Genomic DNA, 16,769 nt, shown 5'->3' on the forward strand with positions numbered 1-16,769 from the left:
CTGTTAGTGGTGTTTGTAGAGGTTTATACTTTTGACTGCTTTGTTCATGATGTGCCCTTTCTGTTGGCAGAGGAAAACGTAAAACAGACTTGGATGTCATCCGAGAAAACCACAGATTCCTTTGGCAGGAGGAAGATGAAGAGGAAATGACTTGGTAAATTAACCCTGATGTCTGTGTTTAAAATATAGAAGTTTCTAAAATTATACTGGCTGCAACACGTGTTTATCCGGGGTGAGAACCAAAGACATTGATTTTCTGAGTATTTGGAGAGATTGTGTTTATTTATATCTCTCTGACTTTTGTATGCACTGACATTTCTCCTTACTCTCTATTCAACACTCATGGGTCACCAGGTATATTCACATAGCTCTGTGTGTATTGTTTGGTTGTAAAGGTCTATTTACTCTGCATTGAACAGAATGTGTGAGTGCAGAGAGTGCACAGACCCAAAATACCAAACGTAAGCCTTTTGTGTGGGACGCTCAGGCTGCCATTTCTGACCTCCTTCTGATAACCTTGCTCTGGTCTACCTTTTATCCTGATCCTGTGGCTTCACTACTTTGGGTCATTGACTTGTAAGAAGTATGCAGATCAGGAAGTTCAAAAAGAGTCAGAGGTCTCTATGTGTTCCTGGTCATAGTGTACTGAAGCAAGCAGAGAGTGGCAAAACCAGTCAGCTAGCATAGGCTCATATAAAGTGTTGCATGACATTTCAAATTTAATATGTCTGACTGCTCTGTGGCAGCCAAGGGCTTTTATTGTGGAATTACCCTTCTAAGCACAAAATATTTGATGTGCATGTCCAGTGTTGTGGCACTAAAACTTCAGCAGTGTTACAATAGATGCAAAACACAGTCCCTCCGTGATATATGGAGCAGATGTAGGAACTGTTATTACTTGCTGTTAGAGACATTAAAAACAACCAAAAATTCCCAACACATTTACCAGCTAGGCTGTAACAAAACCAAATTGACCCTGTCTAACAGTTCACTTTAAAAACAAGGGGTTTAGTCGCACATATTTGCAAACCTATTTGTAAGCTGCAGTGGCCATGTCAAGGCTCCCCATTGTACTGCGGTCCAAATTCTTTCATTTTGAGAGTCTTTGCTAAGCTGGATACAAACTATACAACTTTTGTTGTTTGATATCCTTTAGCTTTACCCTCAACTCTTTAGTGCAAGGGCCTGCCTAATTGCACACAAACTAAAAGTGTTTAGGTATGACCTCCTAGTGTATGGATTTGGTAAATCTAAAGGAAAAAAAATCGAAAGAAAATTGTATAGTGTGTATCCAGCCTAAAGCCCCGTACACACGCAACGATTATCGGCCGACCGATCGTCCGTCTTTTGTCCAGAGTTGTGTTTTGTTGGTTGGAATGTGCCTAGACTGCACACGAATCTTCTCGTCCAACAAAATTCTACTTCAGAAGTGATGTCATGTGTTGGGTTGCTTTCTTTGTGTTCTTTCTTCACTGAGCATGCCCAGTCTTGCTCATCAGATTTTTCCCTGTCGAAATCTGTACTGACTGCATGAAAATCGGCCGTTGTGTTGACGGCCAACAAAAATTTTATAGTCTGCACACCAGATTTTTTTCGGCCAAAAAGTCGGTGTTGGTTGTCGGAAGCATCATACTAACAAGCCGAAAATCGGCAGATCGGACGTTGGCCGAAAATACCCTGCCAATTTTCGACGCGTGTGTACGGGGCTTTAGACTCTCAAAATGATAGTTAGGGGTGCCCGATGTGGCCACTGTGGCCTACACATGTTTGCAAACATGTGCGACTAAACCTCTCTCAATTTTCTTTTGTTGCAGGCTTGCTGGTAAGTGAGCTGGGAATTGTTTGTTTGTGATGTGCGTTGCCCTTCCATGTGCTCCTTGCTGCAAAGGCTAGATAAAGGTTGGGGTGGTTACCATTTGTTTGTTTAGTTGCTGTTGCGGACACCAGTTCATGCATCTTATTTTCTGACACCATTAATTAGCCTTGTACCTAACCTATTGCATAGATTGTATGCCTCACAAAAAGAGTGATGACCATATTACCTGGGCTGTCAGAGCCATATATGTCTTCTGGGTAATTCACATATGCTGGTAGACCACCTTTTGCTTGCCAGCTCTGTAAACTAAAGGCAACTATACATTTAGCACAGAAAAGGGGGGGGGGCATTTTACCTACTGTCTTTTAATCTCTAGCTCCAGAATACTCTACAGTGGTACACGATTCAGGCCTGTGACAAGACTTCAGCAATAAACCCTAACGTGTCACATGACTGCCTTTTACTATTATATATTTAAGAGCTTTTAATAATTTTATTGTATTGGGTGGTAATCATTTTTTGTTACGTAACCTTTTTTTTTTTTTTTTTTTGTACATATTATCCTTGACCTTAAATTTTTATCTAAACCCAGAAGAACTAGAACCCTAGGTTAAGATGCTGAACAGTATATATTCCTTGTCTTTGGGACTCAGTAGCAGCGGGCCACTATGACCTTCCCCCTACCATTTGTCTGTTTGACCACAATCCATATTTGCTCCAGTACACAGCAGTAGTAATTCAATCAACTTAGTCAACAATTCTTTTTTCAGTTAACCAAAAGGAAAAGAATTGGGTTTAATTTTTTTTTCATGCTGAACCAACAGAACATACTGCATCCTAGACGTATAAAGACAGAAATCTAATCGCTTTCATTAAAAATTCATGATTTTTCTTACTTAACGTTTTCCTTTACAACATTAATGCCATATAAATGTATTTTCAATGTAAAAGCAGATGGAAAAATTGTCTTATCTCAGCAAAATAAAGGAAATTTCTGTATTCTGTGCTGACAGGGAGAAGAGACTTGCAAAGAAATATTACGATAAATTATTTAAAGAATATTGCATAGCTGATCTCAGCAGATACAAGGAGAACAAGGTTTGTGGAATTAGAATTTAAATGTAAATGTAGAAAGTATGTTGTCGAAAAGTCAAATGTAGGAAAAAAAAAAAAATCGGTTGCTTGCATTGGGAAGCGCATTTTACTTTCTGCATTCGTGGTTTTAGATATCATCCACTGATGAGGAAGGAAAGATGAATCAAATACTGCAGTCACTTTTAGGCATTTTAAGTTGACAGTAAGCGTTTTGGTTTTAGATGCATTTTACATGCTTACCAAACTTTTTTTTTTTTTTTTTTGTTTTTTTCCAACCACAATGAAGGATGGAGCTCCTGACTATTACAAACAAAATAAATAGAAAAAAAAGGTTAATTTCTTTATATGGTACAAACCAATGCAATGCAGGAGCTTCCAAATACCCTTTTATCAGGGCTTTTTTAATTGCGGAGATTATAAAGTAAGAGGACTGTCTTCACACTACAAATTTTAGTGCTCCCTAAACAGGAGGCAGAGATTTTTGAATCCGGTACGACAAATAAGTGTCACTAGGAATTTATTGAATTGCCCCAAAGAGTGTTTACACTAGAATCTAGAAATCTGTCTAAGCAGGTCAAGCTGTTTCTACCAATCAAATAAGCACCCTCTTGCTTTGTGTTTAAGGGTGCATTTGAAAGCCGATCCTGTCTGATGTGTCCTCTGGTGGGACCTTAGTACTGCCTCAGAGAGATTACACTACTCAATATAGTCTGCATGAAACTGGAATCCAACACAGTGTTTATATCCAGTGCCTTTCTCCTGCAGCTCTAGAAGGGTGTGTGTTTGCACCTGCTGTTCAGCCAACAATATTCAGCCCAACTCCTTTGATTTTCAGGTGGAAGAATGTCAGTAAGGATAGCTTTAGGCATATCCCGAAGTTGTTGTAAAGGCTGAAGATTTTTTACCTTCATGCATTCTAAGGTAAATATCCTTCTGTGTGCTGCTCCCCCTCGCAAAACACCCCTTTAATACTCACCTGAGCTCCCTCTCGATCCAGCAATGTTGCTGGAGAGCCTCAGCTGTCCCAGGACTCCCTCTCCTCATTGGCTGAGACAGCAGTAGGAGTCAGTGAGCCAATGAGGAGAGAGCAGGGGCAGGGCTGAGCCACAGCTCTAAGCGTCTTATGGATGCATAGAGCAGGGCTCGGCAGTGAGCACGCATCAGTGCCCCATAGCAGGCAGCTTGCTATTGGGGGCACTGGTAATGCGGGAAGGAGACCCTAGAAGAGGAGGATCAGGGGCTGCTCTGTGCAAAACCACTGCACAGAACAGGCAAGTATAAACATGTATGTTAGTTTTTTTTTTTTTTTAAGCTGAACCTTTTAATATTCCTTTTAAGCAGTTGTCATCAGAACACACGTCTCTTGGTTGATTTCCGTTAATTCTGTTTCTGTGATAACTAAACATTTCTCTCTCACTTTCAGTCCTACTGACAGTGGTCACCAGGACACACAGAGAGAATAAATATTTTCAGTGGGACATAGACAGCAATAAAAACCTGACAGAGGAGCTACTCTATCCAAAATGTAAAAAAAAGATTTCAACTTTACATACACTTTAATATTTGCAAACATGTGATTGTGTTTTGTGTTTTTTCTGCCTGCTGGGCTTGGTTTAGGTTCTGCAAGCAATGTTTGACTTTTGTTGCAGCCTTTAGCCACTTCTTGGCACACATCATAGAAGTTGAGGGGTATCCTTCCCAAATGCTGAACAGACTTTTAGGAAGCATTTGTTCTCGGCTTTTGCATGTTTTTCTGAAGAAATTGGGAACAAAGCCAGCTTATCAAGCTCTTGCCAAACACATAGCATTTGGTAAGTTCTGATAGTGCTGAAATCACAATCATGGATCTTGAACACAAATGCATCAACTTGTAGACTGTACAGCAAGCTTTCACTAAATGTTTGTAAAGCTTTCATCAAGTTTCAAGCAGGTTTACTGAAGTCTTAAATCACCCTTCAGCTGCAGTTTTGGGATGCAAAACGCCGACCCTAACTGGATTCCTGGCTGATGCTGTAGGACCCATTCACTTGGATGTTCAGTCTGGATCCATCTGTTCGTTTTTTTTTAGATGGTTCCAGACTGAACCCCAATGTGTGTTTGTGGGCAGGCGGATGTAAATGGACATATGTCTGTTTATAGTCCCTTACATCAGTTTATGTCTGCATCCTATTTGTGGACAAAAGTTGATGTTTATTAATTCACCCCCCTTCCCCCCCCCCCCTTTCAGACAAGAAATAATTTGGTTTACACTCTTGTCTCCTATTTTTTAATAACTAAAAAATAAATGTAAAAAATATGGATATACACTGAACTGAAGACAGATACAGTATGTAAATTGATAAACTGATGTAACCTCAGTCAGTGTTCATTAGTATTTTCTTAGCAAAAAATGTGACTGAACTAATGATGCCCACGTGGCAAGGGAGCTTCAGTAAGTTCATCAATTACTTTATTTAAATTGATAGTCAGTACTTTCATTAGGATCTGTGTTTAGAATCCTAAAACTGCAGTTAAAGTTTGCTTTAAAGCTGATGTAAACCCAATTTTTTTTCCTAAAATAAAACACAGATACTAACCTGCTCTGTGAAATATTATTGCACAAAGCAGCCCCGAACCGCCTCTTCTGGGGTCCCCCAATGGCACTCCCTGCTGCTTCTCCTGCTATTGCCCCCATAGAAAGCCTCTTGCTATGGGGGCACTTGTGCGGGCGTGCTGGGCTATGTATGTCCATAGACACAGCATGGCTTGGCCCCACCCCCCACGCTCGCCTTACTGGTTTTGATTGACAGCAGCAGGACCCAATGGCTCCCGCTGCTGTCAAAGCTTCCAGTGAGACTGGGAAGAAGAGCGAATAGCTGCATCAGACAGACACAGCGCTGAATTGAGAATGGACTCTGGTAAGTGTTTAAGGGGGGGGCTGGGAGATGCTGCTTTTGAAAGTTTTTTTTTTTTCACCTTAATGCAGAAAATGCATTAGGGCAAACATTCTATTGCCTTTAGAACTATTCTAAAGGGTTATGAGGACAAGTCCTGCTGCTCCAGGTGAATCAACACAACTGTAGTGTCTACTTCCAAGCCTGTGGTATGGGGTGCACGCCCTGTCACTGCAAACACATATGGAAAGGAAAAAGATTGGACAGCTGCACACCCATGTGATGCTTACAAACATTTATTGAAAAATCATCAATAAAAACAAAGCACAATTGGCATATTGGCAGGGAAGAAGGGAGGTCGACGCGTTTCACACGTTAAAAGTGCTTTGTCAAAACCATACAGGATACAACCATCACACACACATATATATAATAAATATCACATGGTTACACAGGTATAAAACATGAGTTAATGGGATCAAGAACTTCAATTAGCTGTTTCCGCTTCAGATGAAGAGCAAGCCATATTGATCAGCCCATTCTTCAAAAAATAGGAAACATCCAGAAATAATCTGAAAAAGTAACAAAATTAGGAACCTGAAACCTAGAACTCAAAATAAAAATGCAAAGTGTATGTGTGTGTCCATAGCAGACCACCACAAATTCTGCAAAAAATGCATACATTTTATGTATATTTAAATTAAGAAAAAATCTACAGAAAATTCAAAAAATATATATAAACATACAAATAGGACTCAAAATCAGGAACGTACAGACCACTTGAAAAACGAGAAAATTACAATATCCTTAAATTTGGATATTTTTTCTTCAAACAAGTTTTTTAGAGGGTTTGAATTTTGAGTGGCATTTGACTTTTATGATTGAAAACTTTTTGATCTGTAGTGATATAAGGATATTGTTTTTAATCTTTTTCCTTTTCACACCTTAACCACTTTACCACTGGAGGATTTTGCTGTCTTACGTCCAGGCCACTTTTTGCGATTCGGCACTGTGTTATTTTAACTGACAATTTCGTGGTCTTGCGACGCCATACCCAAACGAAATTTACGTCCTTTTTTTCCCACAAACGGAGCTTTATTTTGGTGGTATTTGATCACCTGTGCGATTTTTACTTTTTGCGCTATAAACAAAAAAAGAGCGTAAATTTTGAAAAAATAACAATATTTTTCACATTTTTTTTATATGAAATCCCCCCCCCCCAAAAAATGTAAAAATCAAAATTTTTTTACATTTTTGGCCAATTTGTTTTCTGCTACATATGTTTGGTAAAAAAAATCACAATAAGCGTATTTTGATTGGTTTGCGCAAAAGTTATTGCGTTTACTAAGGGAAAGATTTCTGTCATTTTTGGTGTTTTTTTTTTTAACGAGTAATGGCGGCGATCTGCGATTTTTTTTTTTTTTTTTTTTTTTTTTGTTTTTTTTTTTTTTTTTTTTTTATGGGACTGCGACATTGCGGCAGACAGATCGGACCCTTGACTGACATTTTTGACACTTTTGGGGGTACCAGTGACATTACTGCAGTAATCAGTGCTATATATATGCACTGTTACTGTAAAAATGACACTGGCAGGAAAGGGGTTAATTTTATTGGAGAGGGAGGGGTTAATGTATGCCTGGTGCTTACTGACGTGTGTGGGGGGAGGTGACTGAGTGACACAGGGACAGATCGCATGTTCAGCTATGCTGAACCCTGCAATCTGACCCTGCCTGTCACTTAGGAGATCCGCCCGCTTTGTTTACACAAGCGGGCGGATCTCCAAACTCGATTCCCCGACGATCGGGGAAGAGCAGCGGCGATCGCTGCTGCTCCTCCCCTGGCCCGACTCCCGCTGTGACTGAATACAGCGGGAGCGAGCCTCCGGCGGCGCGCGAGCGCTGGCCACAAGGGGAGGAGTCCAGCGACGTAGGTCTACGTCGCTGGACGGGAACGAGCTACTGTGCCGCAGTAGAGGCACAGTGAGCGGGGGTAAAGAGGTTAAAGGGTTAGTTCACATTTACAAAAAAAATATGTCAACGTGAACTAACACCGGACACCCTCTGCACCCCGGTCCTCTCTGTGCTTACCTCTGATGATCTTGAGCTGTCAGGGCTCCTGCAACTGGTCTGGGGATTTGAAATCCCCGCTATTATCTCTTTTCCGTCAGCGCTTCCAGGACAGACTAGATAGATTCCGATTGGTCAGTGCCGTCACATTGACTTAGATGCTGGAGCGGCTGCGGGAGTCCTGACCGCTAAGGATTGCCGGAGGCAAGTACAGCAGGGACCAGGGGGGGTGGGGAGGCGTCCGGTGTTAGTTTCTACTTTTACATTTTTTTTCTGTTCAGGTGAGCTAACCATTTAAAGGCTTTCACAAAGCTAAATTAATCTTTGTAAAAGCTTGCTGTATATGATGCTTTCATATAGGCTCATGCTCTTGACAACAAGGCCTTAAAATTCAACTTTTCATCAAAAATAAAAAGGTGACCTAACGCCCTTAACCCTATACCCACTTCCCCTGTCCCTGCTACCCGCTGCATTTGCTTCTGTGGGTGATGAGCTGTCAGTGCCTGTGCAGCCAATTTGAAATCTCTGCTCTTCTCCCTCTTCTTTATGCAGGTCAGATCAGAGTGATTCTGATTGGTCAGCTCCAACACCCTTCTAATCCGTCCCAGAAGCCTTGCAGAAAGAAGGGGGGGGGCACGGAGAGAGGGGATTTCAAATCCCTGGACCACTACACCAGCTGCATAGGCACTGACAGCTCATCACCTACAGAGGTGAGTACAGCAGAGACCGGGGAGGTAGTGGGGATTTAGTGTTCGTTCATCTTTTTATTTATTTCTTATTTTCTGGAAAGGTGAACTAATTCAATAAAGTGTAGTTAAAGCCAATTGTTTTGGGTAGAGTGTGAATGTGTTAAACCCATCAAGTTTTTGCTATCTGTGTCCCTGTTGAGAAGATTTATTCTCCCTTTCTGTGTGGGTGATCATTCTATAGCTGTCCCTGAAACAAGAGTAGAAGGGAAATCTAACTGTTTTGGTGACTACGGACAAAGATAGCATTCCCCTCACTCCAGGAATATTATCTCTTCATGTTGTGTCTTCAGAATAGGAGGTGAGGGGACACCGCTGAGGAGATTTACCTTCTCTATTTACCTTTGGTGGGAAAGAAAATAATTCAAAAACGCACAACTTAACTTCCATAATTCCTTAGAACAGGTTTTTAGGCAGTGCAGAGTTACCCATGGAAACTATATTTCATCTTTCTTCAGATTAGCATTACCAGAATAAAAATGATTACTGATTGGTTGCTTTGGATCACTGCAGTGTTTGCAAGGCTTTGTCTTATTTATTTACAGTAGGTGCCAAATACTAGCACAGTTATCGCAAAAATTCTTGTGTTTTTTTTTTTTCTTTGCATCTTGTCAGTTTGGATTTCGATGGAGAGTGGAAAAAGAAATATTATCTGGAAAAGGTAATACTCCTATTGTGTTTTTTTTTTTTTTTATGACTGCAGATGTTATTCTCCCACTAACCTTCCTTAGGTACCGGGGGCCATTTTGTGTACCTTTTGTTCATCAAAAAATGATAAATATGATATTTTGTATATCATTCATAAAACGATATTCTTGAACAGGTTTGGTTTTTATAGTAGATATTTTTGTACAAGATTTTTTTATCTAAGCCTAAAATGGATCCCTACTATACTGTATGCCTTAAACCTACAGACCTATAGCTACTGGGTAAAGACCTTGATATGGTTTTAAATATAGGTCCAAAATTGGCCTTGCATTAATCCCTTTAATATCAAGCCAGTCATGGAGGAATATCTAAAAATAAGAATGATGATAAATGTTTTCATCTGGTTCAGATTATTACTAGAGGCTTGACTTCATTGCTGAGCTCTGCCAAATGACATCCCCATGTCTCCATGACCAATAAGGGCACAATTATTAGAAAAAGTAATATCTGATGGCTAAAGCCTCTGAAAACAAAACTTTTAAATGTTAAAAATGGCATACAGGTTCAAATGGTTTACATATACTGGCATTCTTGGTTTGCTACATTATTTTGTTCTGGTTATGAGCAGTAGAGGGCGCTGCAGTCCACTAGTGTCTATAATATTGCAACACATAAACTATTTACATCCTAAGGTGAAAGATAAGCTGCATCTAACAAAAGTGTCTGTCTGTTTATCTCTCTCTTAAAGCGGAATTCCGGGCAGAGAAACGATTTTTTGCTGAACATACCCCTGGGACAGTCAGGGCTAGTACATTCCACAATGGCTAGCCTCTGATCTGTCCCGGTTCGCACTTACCTTTTAGAAGAAATACTTACTTAGAAGATTTCTTCCACAGCGTTTCCATCTCTGTTGTGGGCAGCTGAAGCCGGCGCGGTCCTCTTCTCTGTCTTCTTCCGCGTCTTCTTGTCCCAGAATGCACTGCACCGGCCCCTCTCGTCACTTCCGGTGCGGCGCCGCATTCCTAAACAGCTTCTGGGCATGCCCAGAAGCTGTTTAGCAGGGGAATGCGGCGTCGCCCGGAAATGACGAGCGGGGCCGGTGCCGTCGCATTGATTCCTGGGAGCGATGACGTTTAGCTCCCAGGAATCATCGCGAGGCAGGAAGTGACGGGGTGAGCCGCGGCTCCGAGGGAGGAAGCAGTCAGAAGTGAGTATTTACGATCTTCAATAAAAAGGTGAGTAAACAAAAAAAATAAAAATAACTATCCAATTCCTTTTCAGGTGAGCTCTACCTAGCGAAGGGGCACAAAAAAAAAAAATCGTTTTTGTGCCCGGAACTCCGCTTTAAGGACTCATTTAGACATGTGTCAGCCCTTCCTGCCCATCTTCTGCAGCCCCAATAACATAATTGTGTCATGTTCGGTGGCAGTTCTGCTCACCAAACACAACAGGAGGTTCATTTTTGCTGAGAAGCAAGGCATTGTGGCCATGACATGTGTACAGTCCTAAGTGACTGCATGTCCTTGTTCAGGTGGCAGTCAGGGGATGGTAAAACTGTGGCTCAACTACTATCTTTTACTGCCACCAGGCCACACGTCCTAATGAGCCCTTAGGGCTGGTTCACACCCGATGCACTGAGGTGCACTTGCAAACACATTCCCAAGGCACAGCATTAAAAAAAGAATGGTTTCCAATAAACGCTGTTCACACCAATACATTGCATGTTTTTTTCAGTGCACCGCAAGTGCACATTACCGCAAAACACTGCAAGGCAAAACTTTCAGCATTGTAAAGTGTGGCTTCTCTGAGGAGTCCTATACCACTTGCTGCCACATGTTCCTGGCTGTAGAACTTTGCAAGAAGAAGAAAAGTGACCAACAAAGACTTGGTGGGCACAGACAGACTGATCAGTATTGTCTAAATCAGGGATTCCCAAACTATGGCCCTGCATCTGTTGCAGAACTACACATCCCTTGATAGCATTGTAAAACTCTGTCATTCACATACATGACTAGGCATGATGGGAATTGTAGTTCCTGAACAACTGGAGGGCCGTAGTTTGGGAATCCCTGGTCTAAATCATCCAATTCTCTAAAATGATCCTTGTACTGCTCATGCTTACGATCATGAAGGACTGATATGGAAGGAGATTGGTGCCTGTCTCTGTCCACACTGGGAGATCTCAGCAGACACGAGCAAGTGAGTCAACGCATTCACTACAATGTACAATGCTGTAAATAAAGTACAGGTATATTTAAAAAAATAAAATTAAAAAGCAAGAGCATGTAAAACGTAAATTAGCACAGTACAACATGTATAAAAAAACGCAACGTGCATGGGTTAGCGCATGTGGTGTGGTGTGAACATACCCTTCGTGTTTCACTTGTTATGTAGTGTTTTACTATTCTTCAGCATAAACATGCACAGTAAAGCTTTAAAAATATGGGAAGTGATTTATGGCACATAATGGTCTATGCCTATGGCATTAGGGAACACAAGCATCCTGACTGGGCAAAGTGGTGTTGTCTCTTTTTAAAGCTAAACTCCGTAAATCTATAAAAAAAAAAAACAATTGCCTTGCAGTGGGGGTCCTTGAAGGTAGAAGAAAACCTCTGTACTGTAACCCTTTGTTGTTCTGCATTTATACAGACTGTCTGTCACCTGACATCTTTCCTCTGGGTGTTCCTATTCATTATCCTTGGAAGTCATTGGCTTTTTTACATTGCCCTCCCAACCCCCTTTGATAATCTTGGTTGACATTATCAGGTGGTAGTTAAAAGTCAAACATTAAACAGGATAAGTGTCCTTCTTGTATAATCAGATTAGAGAGTCTTCACATACAGTTGCACAGTGTTAGAAAGCTTAGGCTAGGCTGGAAAATGCACGTTGCTATATCGCAGTTTGATCACCATTGACTTCTGCAGTAACAACATAACTTGGATATACTGTGAGGAACACTATGGGGTTGATTTACTAAAGGCACATAGTCTGTGCACTGCAAGTGCAGTTGCTCTAGATCTGTGGGGAACATGCACGGAAAACACAAAAAGCAGCATTTTTGCTTGCACGTGATTGGATGACAGAAATCAGCAGAGCTTTCCCTCATTTCAGAGCTTCCCCTTCGATCTAGCACAACTGCACTTGCAGTGAACAGTATGTTTGCCGTTAGTAAATCAACCTCAGTATCTCTTTAGATTGAAAGCACACTTCTTTTTTATGGTGTTCCATGCCTCTCAAAATCAGATACATTTGGGAGAATTTAAATTAGGTGGTGCAGGTGGTACTCCTCCTTGGTAGCATATCAGGTCTATGAAGTTGCAATTTACCGTAACACACTCCAACGCACAATATTGGGATGTGAACAAGGTACATAAGAAACTGTTTTCTCTGTGATGTGTTGATCCTGTGTGGAAAAATGCAGGTCACTGCAAATTGGTGTGAATGTGTGGTGACCGGCATTTTTCCCCACTAGATAAACGCACTATTTTTTTTCTTTTTTCCCAATTTTATTTAAGAGTGTCAATTCATTCATGTCTATGCTCAGCAGCACTGTGCATTGCGCTGCTGTGTAGTGACATGCACTACCATTCAATGCAAAGCAGGAAAATGCAGATATGCTGGGTTTCTCTGCTCTGCAACAAACTGCACATCTCTGTTGTGATTTGAGCAGGGCACAGAATTAAAAAATATTGTTTTCTGTGTGCCTCAGCAGTGACCTGTGTTTATCCAGTGCAGGAAAATCCAGGACACTGCACATAGTGTGAATGAGCCCTAAAAAAAGCATGCTGCCCAACAGTTTGATCCAAGGAGGACCCACTTTCTTCAAAATTACAACCGGCTGCTGTAAAGGGATTGCCATATTTTAGTGCTGGTACTACTGCACCTATACCAACAAACATGGAGGGCACGCTAAAACCAATTATTCTACAAGAATATTAGTAATACTTTTCCCAGACGTTTTATAACTGTCTAGCTTGTTCTAGAAAAAGAGCTGAAATATAATTGGTTACCATTAGCGTCACAGGCTTGCTTGTGTGAATGAGCCCCACCCCCCATTAGTGGAGCAATGTTTCAGCTGATTAGACACCTGCGCACATAGGGATGGTGTAACTAATAGGTTTAGATGTATGACGATATTAGTCGTGTCAGTGGAGAGCTCATTCCTTTGCAGAGATGTACTATGGTCTGGTATGACGTTACAGGATCCCATATGTGCGTATTTGTGTCAGTATCATCCAAGCTGCATCAGAGTTTGAGGCATCAAGGATTAACTCCGCCACCTTTTGAAAACGAAAAGACTTGATGTGAAACCTGTACTTCGTGGTGTCGTAGACGGTCGTGTGACTCATGCCATGTGTGATCATTACAGGCTAGCATATGCTGCAGGCGTAAAGCTCGCGGGGGGTTCTTGCAGAGCTACCTGTTAGCTGCTTAAGCCGGAGCACTTTTAGGTTAATCTTCCAGAAAGCACTGTGATTTCTCCTCTTAACGCAGGACGTGGATCTAGCAGCTGACAAATACCTGGTGGTGACGCTTACTAAGCGTTCATATGTGCCGTGCCTGAAGTGCCCCTATGTTGGATATTGGTGCATGTACTGAAAACCTCTATGTTGCTCTTGTTATCTGTCACAGTAATTGAACATTCAGTTTTGTAATAAACTAAATACATTTCAAACTCTGGTTCGATCTATTTGCAGCCATTGTATATGTACTTTTTGTTAGATAGTCTTTTTCCTCCTGAGTGAGTAGAAAGTAACATTTCACATAAAATTGTTTTTGCCTTGAACAGTTAGATTTTAATTAGGTAAATGAAGTAGGTAATTTTTACAATAGGGAAAAGTCAATGAAATAATATGCTGCCTCACTAACACAGTTCCTCAGGTTAGTTGCTTTAAATATATTTTTCTCTTTACTTCCGGTCAATACATTGTAAGGTGATTTTTCTCTTTCAAGAAGACAAGTGACCTGCTTAGGAACCATTCAAGTGTATAAACCTAAAAATGTATTTTATTAGCTCCCTTTTTGGTCTGTTAAATAATTTAAAAATCAATTTTTTTTTTATGGTAATCTGTTTTAATACGTGCAAAAAATACTTGTTGATTCTGCCAGAAATCCAGTGAGCTCATAACTGCCCGAGTTCTCTTCATGTACTGTATTCTTATCAGTAACTTTTGTTTCCTGTTCTCTCTGTAAACTACAGAACACTTCCCTCTTATGGAGAGGGGTAGTTGTTCTTTAGTGCCAACATGTTTCTTGTCCTAGGGCAACAATACTACTGCTGCATAGGTACAGTGGAGTGAATGAAAATTATCACCTTAGGGAGGTTGTTTAGAGAATAAGGACAACCTACAAAATTGGTAATTCATATGCATAGATTAAAGTATATGAATATTGCCTTAAATGAGCTCAACTATACAAAAATAATAACAGTTGGAATCAAGGATGTGCTCAGGCCTGTTTAGAATACTAGTCTGAATCCACCTGAGCTATCCTGCCAGGAAGCTGTCACTGTGAACTGCCAGTCATAAGGAGCTGAGGCACCCCGCAGCAAAACATGTATATTCCTCATGTATGTGTGCAACTGTAGGATGGGAAATGCCTTGGTTTCTTATAATTGCCAGTCTGCAGTAACAGCTTCCTGGCGAAATAGCTCAGGCCAGAGGCGTAACTAGAACCTTCGGGGGCCCCGGGGGAAGGAACCATGAAGGGCCCCCATGACCCCCAGACCTTAATTTTGATTTTGTTTTTTTAACCTTTCAAAGGTGGATTTGCTGGTGTGTTTCAGATCATTGTCCTGCTGCATAACTAAAGTTTGCTTTAGCTTGAGGTCACAAACTAATGGCCGGACATTCTCCTTCAGGATTTTCTGGTAGAGAGCAGAATTTATGGTTCCATCAATTATGGCAAGTCATCCAGGTCCTGAAGCTGCAAAGCAGCCCCAGACCACCACACTACAACCAGGTTTGACTGTTGTTATGATGTTCTTTTTAAGAAATGCTGTGTTAGTTTTACGCCAAATGTAACTAGTCACACATTATCCAGAAAGTTCAACTTTTGTCTAATGGGTCCACAGAATATTTGCCTAAAAGTCTTGGGGATAAACAAGATGTTTTTTGGCAAATTTGAGACTAGCCTTTGTGTTTGTTTTGGTCAGCAGTGGCTTTCGCCTTGGAACTCTCCAATGGATGTCTTTTTTGCCCAGTCTCTTTCTTCTTGTTGAATCATGAACACTGACCTTTGGTGAGGCAATAGAGGTCTGCAGTTCTTTTTTTTTTTTTTTTTTAATTTCTGTTTATTAAATTTAGCACAAATAAAAACCAGGCCATAGGGGGCATACCCCGGCCAAAAGAAAAACACCCACCCTAAACCTCCCACAACAGAACTGCTCAGTACCCTTCATAGACTGATATCATTGAAAAAGTAACACGAGTCCAAGTCAGAAACATTGATCTCCGTTCTCTCCCCTCATGGTCCACCCCACCTGAGTTCAGGCCGTATCTGGCTCCAAGGCCCGCTTATCTACCGTGGATCTGGAAGCAACCCAGACCTGCCAGACCTTTTCATATTTCTTAGGGCAGTTCCTGGAAATATAGTTCGCCTTGTACAGTGGAACTACCGCGTTAACCAGCCCCTTCCAGAAGCCCAAGGTTGGAGGGTAAGGAGATTTCCACTTAAGAACTATAGCCTTCCTAGCATAGAACAGTAGGATACCAATAAGGGTACGTGTCACCCTGGCCATTGCCAACTGGTCTACCAGGCCAAGGAGACAGACCCCCACCATTAAAGGAATCGATATAGAAGTCAGACTGGATATGAAGTGAGTCACCTCCAACCAATAGGAAGCAATCTGCGCACAGTCCCAAATGTGAGGAAAGCCTGCAGAAGCGCAAGAGCATCTCCAGCAAGAAGCCGAGACACTAGGATAAATACGATGCAGCCTGTGAGGAGTATAATGTATCCTGTGCAAGATTTTAAATTGAATCAACACATCCCTGGTCGCTATGAGCGGCTGGAATGAACTGTCCCAGATGTCCTCCCAGTCCTCATCATCCAAGCCCTCCTCCTCCGCTCTCCACGCCGCCCGCAGTTCCGTCAGCCCAGCATGAACAGAAGGCAGTAAGGCCCTGTAAATGGTGGAGAGTGGCTTGCGCAGACCAGGATCCCACAGTTGAGATTCAAAGTCGCTGCGCTCCAGGCTAGCCACAGGAGAGGCAAACAGCACTCGGTAGGCGTGGCGGAGTTGGAGGAACCTGAAAGAGGGAATTAGGAAGCTGAAATTTAGCCTTGAGGTCATCAAATGTAGCCAGGGTACCGCCAATGCTGATGTCCGCCAGAGTCTTAACACCCTTAGGAGGTCTGCAGTTCTTTAAATGTTCTGGAATCTCCTAGATGAGTCGCCGTTGTGCTCTTGGAGTATGTTTGGTAGGCTGGCCACTCCTGGCAAGGTTCCCCACTGTTCCAAGTTTTCTCCATTTGTAGATATCTGCTCTCATCTTGGTTTGCTGGAGTCCCACAGCCTTAGAAA

The 16,769-nt window shown here is 41.6% G+C and overlaps 1 protein-coding gene across 1 annotated transcript in view; it reads left to right on the forward strand.

The window, feature by feature from the left end:
- The window catches only part of LOC309564602 (protein FRA10AC1), a 97,951-nt gene that overhangs the window by 43,067 nt on the left and 38,115 nt on the right, over positions 1 to 16,769 (forward strand). The window contains exons 6-8 of the mRNA XM_082269256.1: positions 71 to 154; positions 2,830 to 2,914; positions 9,212 to 9,257. Of these exons, the coding sequence (XP_082125382.1) occupies positions 71 to 154; positions 2,830 to 2,914; positions 9,212 to 9,257 (215 nt within the window). The remainder of the gene's footprint in view (positions 1 to 70; positions 155 to 2,829; positions 2,915 to 9,211; positions 9,258 to 16,769) is intronic.

This window comes from Pelophylax lessonae (assembly GCF_965119305.1).
Source record: "Pelophylax lessonae genome assembly, chromosome: 9".
In the NCBI taxonomy this organism is placed as follows: Eukaryota; Metazoa; Chordata; class Amphibia; order Anura; family Ranidae; genus Pelophylax; species Pelophylax lessonae.